At 34.4% G+C, this 7294-nt stretch overlaps 1 protein-coding gene across 1 annotated transcript in view; it reads right to left on the bottom strand.

Annotated features, from left to right (window-relative positions):
- The window catches only part of LOC107589137 (sorting nexin-25-like), a 77384-nt gene that overhangs the window by 41173 nt on the left and 28917 nt on the right, over positions 1-7294 (bottom strand). Inside the window, exons 4-5 of the mRNA XM_016277488.1 lie at positions 6535-6707; positions 1398-1584 (exon numbers count right to left, since the gene is read on the bottom strand). Coding sequence (XP_016132974.1) covers positions 1398-1584; positions 6535-6707 — 360 coding nt within the window. The remainder of the gene's footprint in view (positions 1-1397; positions 1585-6534; positions 6708-7294) is intronic.

The following is a 7294-nucleotide window of genomic DNA, read 5'->3' as shown; positions in this document are numbered from 1 at the left end:
TGTTTGGGGTCGTTATCATGTTGGAAAACTGCCGTTCGGCCCAGTTTCTAAAGGGAGGGATTCATGTTCTGCTTCAGAATGTCACAGTACATGCTGGAATCCATGTTTCCCTCAATGAACCGCAGCTCCCCAGTACCAGCAGTACTCATGCAGCCCCAGACCATGATGCTACCACCACCATGCTTGACTGTAGGCAAGACACAATTTCCTTGGTACTCCTCACCAGGGCGTCGCCACACATGCTGGACACCATCTGAGCCAAACAAGTTTATCTTAGTCTCATCAGACCACAGGACATGGTTCCAGTAATTCATGCTCTTGGACAGGTTGTCTTCAGCAAACTGTTTGCGGGCTTTCTTGTGAGCCAGCTTTAGAAGAGGCTTCCTTCTTGGATGACAGCCATGCAAACCGACTTGTTGCAGTGTGCGGCGCATGGTTTGAGCACTGACAAGTTGACCTCCCGCTTCTGCAACCTCTAAAGCAATGCTGGCAGCACTCATGCGTCTGTTTTTTGAAGCCAGCTTCTGTACCTGACGCACAGCACAAGGACTCAACTTCTTTGATCGACCCTTGCGAGGCCTGTTCCGAGTGGAACTCGTCTTAGAAAACCTCTGTATGACCCTGGCCACTGTACTGCAACTCAGGTTCAGGGTGTTACAGATTTTCTTATAGCCTAGGCCATCTTTGTGGAGAGCAACAATTCTAATTCTCAAATCCTCAGAGTGTTCTTTGCCATGAGGTGCCATGTTGAACATCCAGTGGTTAGTATGAGAGAATTGTACTCAAAGCACCAAATTTTAACTGCTCTAATACAAGATACACAAATTTGTATGGTCCTGTCAAGCAGACAAAAACATGAACATGATGAATAGGACATGTGGCTTTGCATGGTTAAATGACATACAGCTGTCACTTAGGGTGTACTCACTTTTGTTGCCAGCTATTTTGACAATAATGGCTGTATGTTGAGTTATTTTCAGAGGACAGTAAATCTGTACTGCTATACAAGCAGCACATTGACTACTCTAAAATATATCAAAGTTTCATTTCTATAGTATTGTCCCTTGAGAAGATATACTAAAATGGTTGCTGAAAAGTGAGGGGTGTACTCACTTTGTGAGATACTGTATGTGTATATATATATATATAAAAGAAAAAATTTGTAGGGCAAAAAACATAATAAATTAAAGGTTTAATGAATTCAAACAATGGTCCTTTTTCATTATTAAGATTTAATTCAACCATTACAATGGAAAACACAATTTGTGAAAAAATAAAACAGATTTCATTGGGCCCTACAAATCCCTAAGCCTACATATAAGCAATAACAGAAAGCACCACTAAATGAATGCAGAATGAATGATATGGCACTGATGGGCTGCTGCATGTTTTCGTACCTGAGCTGTTTGAGGAACTGTATGTCAGAGCTGCTGCTGATGAGTTTGATGAACTCCTCATAGGACGGCGCATATGTGTACGCTTTCTTATGATGTTCGTTCACCTGCTCTCGGTGCTCTAACTGAGCTAGCAGCATGCGGTTAATGTAGTCTGGATCGCTCAACACGTCCACCAATGGCTTTAACACTACAAAGAGAAAGAGATAGAACATGTTAAAAGCTTTGTGCTAAACCCAGTGAGCTGACAACCTCAACATGAGGACTGTTCCAAAGGGTAGGCAGCATAATTATTATTGCCTTCCATGCATCACAAACGACAAGCTACTCATAATTGAACTACAATCAAGCAACCCTTTTAAAAAGGTAATTATTGTAGCTACATATGAAGTTACTCAGAAAAAGTAGCTGCACAAGTTTTCTAAATATACATCTATCCAATTATATTATTAATGTTTACCATCAAAGCATTTCATAAAAGCAAAATATCTCAATTAGGGTGATAGCATTATATGAACATATTCAGACAACAACTAAAAAACAAATATATATTAAATACAATTTACATAACTGAGAAAAAACTGCATCAAAATATTTCACTTAAAAAAGAAATGATAATATTAAATGAAATTAAATATTTACAAAAAATTTTATGAAAATTTAAAACAATAAAATGAAGGAAATAATTTTAAAAAATCACAAATCATTCTGATTTGTGAAAACGCAGTCATCTGCACATATGAGCTGATGAATCATCAAAATCAGTTCAGTTGCACTATATGAACAAATGATTCATTAAAAAGCATATGAGAGCATGCATTTGATTATGTAAAAACAGTGAAAAACAAATAGTTGTATTTATTTTACAAACACAAAAGATCTCAATTAGGGTGACAGCATTACATGAACATACATATTTAGACTAAATACAACAACAAAAAAATAAACAATTTAAATAAAATTCATTACAATTAATATAACCAAGAAAAAACAGTGCATCTAAATATTCCACACAAAAAAAAGAAATTACATTTTTAAGTATTTAAATGTAAATCTCAAACAATTTAAACAAAAATCAAAATGAAGTACTTATTCTTATTACTTATTCTGATTCTTGAAAATGCAGCCATCTGCAAAGACACTCATTTGAATCATCTGAATCAATTCATTTGCAATAAACTGTATGAACAAATCAATTCTGAGTCAAATTCTACCATGCATTTCACTTCTTAAAGTGTGCTACTGAGGTCAGATATGGAAATTCTGCCAATGCAGAACTTCAAATCAATCTTTTATCAAAGTTTTCTTTCAGTTAAAATGCTGACGAAGAGAGTAGTTGCTTATGTAAACTGTAGAAAGCACGGCAGCTCACTAACACAGTTAAAAAAAAAATTTTTTATAAGTTTACTGGTGTCTGTTTTACAAGAAAATACTATTTCAGTCTTTCAACTTCGAAATTTAATGTTTAATTCAGTGCGTTTCTTTGTAATTATTTGTAAAATTTACTAGCAATTTCTGAGTGAAAACTGTTTCAAAGTAAATCGTACAACAAATTATTTTCAGTGTACAATTGGTTTTGGAACAGAGTTACACTCAACAGTCCACAACTAAAATCAAACTGTTCTTCTCAAAACCTCATTGCGCTTTAGTCAATCTCTCCTCCGTCACTCATCATGATGAAACCTCCTCAGGAGCTCGTTGACGTAGCGCTGATGAGGAACGCTGAGACACAGCAGACGGTGCACGAGGCAGTGACTCATTACTGCCAGACAGAGCTGGCGGATGACGTCTCGCCCTGAAAAAAACGGGTGGCAACCTGCCAGTCTGAGACAACAGATGCAAACGCTTCCTCCAATATAACCCCAGACCAGAGGAGACAAGAGCAGCTGCATCCTGAATCAATCTTTTCAAGTGCAGTTTTAGTATGTTCTTGTGACGATGAAACCGTTAGCTTTGCAGGTATCAGATTGTCAACAAAGATGTCTCTGGTCAACTACATTTTGGAGGATAAACAATGCTATTTATACAGGTTTTATAATGAATTCAGCAGACACTTTATCATCCAAAGTGCAATCAAGGTATACATTTTATCAGTTCGATCATTCCCTGGGAATCAAACCCAAAACCTAGTGCTATGCTCCATTATTGCTTTAAGTAGAAAGTTGGAAATTCCCACTTTCCTAGTTAAAAGTTTAAAGGAATAGTTCACCCAAAAAATTGAAATCTGCTTAAAATGTACTCCTCATCAGGCCATCCAAGATGTAGATGAATCAGTTTCTTCATGGGAACAGATTTAGAGAAATGTAGCATTACATCACTTGCTCACGAATGGATCCACTACAGTGAATGGGTGCCATCAGAATGAGAGTCCAAACAGCTGATAAAAACATCACAATAATCCTCAAGAAATCCACACCACTCCAGTCCATCGATTCTGTTAAATTGTGAAGCGAAAAGTTGCGTGTTTGTATGATACAAATACAATATTAAGGTGTTTAAGTTTAAACTGTCACTTTGAGCCATAAAATACAAGCCTAGAATCTATAATATCACTTCCTCCAGTGAAAAAGTCCATCCCCTGTTGTCCTGTTGTAAAATAAACCGACATACACTACCAGACAAACGTTTTTGAACGGTAAGATTTTTTATGTTTTTAAAGAAGTCTCTTCTGCTCTCAAAGCCTGCATTTTTTTGATCCAAAGTGCAGCAAAAATAGTATTATTGTAAAATATTTTTACAATTAAAAATTTCTATTTGAATATATTTTTAAAATGGCTGAATTTTAGCATCATTACTCCAGCCACATGATCATTCTGATTTGCTGCTCAAAAAAAACATTTATTATTACTATTATGTAGAAAACAGCTGAATAGAATGTTTTCAGGTTTCTTTGATGAATAGAAAGTTCAGAAAAACAGCATTTATCTGAAAAAGAAATCGTTTGTTACATTATAAATGTCTTTATCATCACCTTTGATCAATTTAAAACATCCTTGCTAAATGAAAGTATTAATTTAGCTGTATTTTGGATCAAATAAACGCAGGCTTGCTGAGCAGAAGAGAATTCTTTAAAAAAACATTAAAAATCTTACTGTTCAAAAACTTTTGACTGGTAGTTTATTTGTTTAGAACTGTTTTACAATGTTTTCGCTTGTGAACTGTGCTTAATCTGTGCATATTTCTCTCCTGATTCAGATTCAGATTAGACGGCTTTTTCACTGGATAAAGCAATATTATGAATAGAGGACTTATATTTAAGCCAGAATCAACAGTTTGAAGTTAACATTTTGGTGGATTTGTTTCTTACAAACATGCAGCTTTTTGTTTTACAAGACGTTAATTGATGGACTGGAGTGGTGTGGATTACTTAAGGATTAGTGTGATGCTTTAATCAGTTGTTTGGACTCTCATTCTGATGGCACCCATTCACTGAAGAGGATCCATTGGTGAGCAAGTGATGTAATGCTACATTTCTCCAAATCTGATGAAGAAACAAACTCATCTACATCTTGGATGGCCTGCGGGTGAGTAAATTCACAGCAAATTTTCATTTTTGGAAAAACTACTCCTTTAAGAATAACATTTTGGGTAAAGGAAATTACTTAATCATAATGTGTAAGTGATGGCAGATTTCTGAACACCTAAAATTCTTTAATATCCTGCGGTAATCCATAATTTCTCTGTATCACACTGACATGAACTACCAGCAGTCATTACAACCTCCATCTCTCTCCAGCAGCCTGTCTGTCAGTCGCCTATAATAGATGTAATTAGTAATTTCATGGCAAATCAAAGACGATTACAATCACACATCTGGTGCTCATCGAAAATATCCTGGAATCAATTTCATGATTTGTTAAAAAAAAAAAACCTGCAGTAGATGAGTTTCATCAGTTCTGCACAAGAGCAGCATTGTAAGAACACAGATGAGCACTGAACAGACAATCAGCTCCGTCCAATCCAATTGTGCAGAGAGACATCAGTTGAGACACTGAAGCTTGAGCCAAAAAAAAGATTTTCCCAAAATCTAATTCTCAAGTTATGATACTGTCAGTGAATGAAAGCTTTGTTCTGTGAGAGGGGGATTTATCAGTGTGTAGAACATGAGCACCAAATCTCGGCATCTGATTTTGATTCATGAAAGCAAATTACTTTTACTTATCAAAGTCTTGTACTGCTTTCAGCCGTATTAAAGAAATATCTTCACTAAACGCATCAAGGGAAGATTATGACGAACAAAAGCTAATCTGTGTGAGTTTTCTTGCATTTTATAAGAATTTATGTCATTGAATACAAGTAATAAGATTAAATTATCCTTTCTTCTGTCACCTATTATAGAGTGATGGTAATATCACAATACTGTTTGTGTCTTACTACTATGTCAGCCCTTTTATGGCTATAGCTATTTTTCGGATGAAAGTTACATTATTTTATATATTTTAATATATTTTCAAATGTAATGTATTCATGTGATGGCAAAGCTGAATTTTTAGCAGAAACTTGTTATTATCAATGCTGAAAACAGTTGTGCTGCATAACATTTTTGTGAAAACTGTAATACATTTTTCAGGATTCTACAATTAATAAAAAGTACTAAGAGAAATAAATAAAAATATTTTTGTAATATATATATATATAGATCTTACATATAGATATACATATATACATACAGTATATACACATATATATACATACAGTATATACACATATATATACATACAGTATATACACATATATATACATACAGTATATACACATATATATACATACAGTATATACACATATATATACATACAGTATATACACATATATATACATACAGTATATACACATATATATACATACAGTATATACACATATATATATACATACAGTATATACACATATATATATATACATACAGTATATACACATATATATATATACATACAGTATATACACATATATATATATACATACAGTATATACACACATATATACATACAGTATATACACACATATATACTAAGGGGGTCTGAATACTTTCCGTACCCACTGTATATACAGTACTTTTTGCACTTTTTTGTCACATTGTACTGACAAGCAAAAATCATAAGGACTGAAAAATATCACACAGTGTACACCAGGTTCAGTGAGTCACCTTTAGTAGCGACAACCTCCACCAGTAAGAGGCGCAGACTGCGTGAACGAGCGTCCCGCGCAGGCAGCAGACGCAGCATGAGCAGACGGGCGCAGCAGCGCAGGAAACGCAGCTCTTCATCGGGACTGCGCAGACACGGATGCAACGGAAACGCTCGTGGTACTTCCTCCAGCCTTGAGAGAGAGAGAAAAAGAGAGAAACTATTGTATTCTATTGTATTTAAACTGTCATGCAAATGAAACCATCTGAAAATTGAAATTGTAAGAGACAGAAATTAATATCTTGTTTTATTTTATTTTAATTCAATTACTAGCACTATCTTTATTTTCTCCTTTTTCTTATTTGGCAACATGCAAAGCAAACATGCCAATAAAGTACTTCGAAAAACTGTAAGAGATCGCAATTAAAGGGGTCATATGATGCTTTTTTTAAGATCATTATTTGGGATCTTATCTATGCACAATCAGCTTGTAACACTCCAAAGAGAAAGGAAAAATTGAAATCGCATCATATGACCCCTTTAACAGAAGTAACCATAACAGAAATTTTATTTATTTTTAACTCAAACTATAATATAATAATTATATATTATATTATATATATAAAAAAAATCCCCCTTTCTTCCTATGCAAACCAATCATGCCAATAAAGCATTTTGAAGAAGTACAATTCCAAGAGATATTAATAAAATAATAACAGATACTAATATCTTTTTTATATATATATATACTCTGAACAAAATTATAAACGCAACACTTTT

The sequence above is a fragment of the Sinocyclocheilus grahami genome, unplaced genomic scaffold, assembly GCF_001515645.1.
Source record: "Sinocyclocheilus grahami isolate Dianchi unplaced genomic scaffold, SAMN03320097.WGS_v1.1 scaffold112.1, whole genome shotgun sequence".
Lineage (NCBI taxonomy): Eukaryota > Metazoa > Chordata > Actinopteri > Cypriniformes > Cyprinidae > Sinocyclocheilus > Sinocyclocheilus grahami.
Note: the sequence above shows the minus strand (reverse complement) of the source record. Positions and strands in the feature narration are given on the sequence as shown.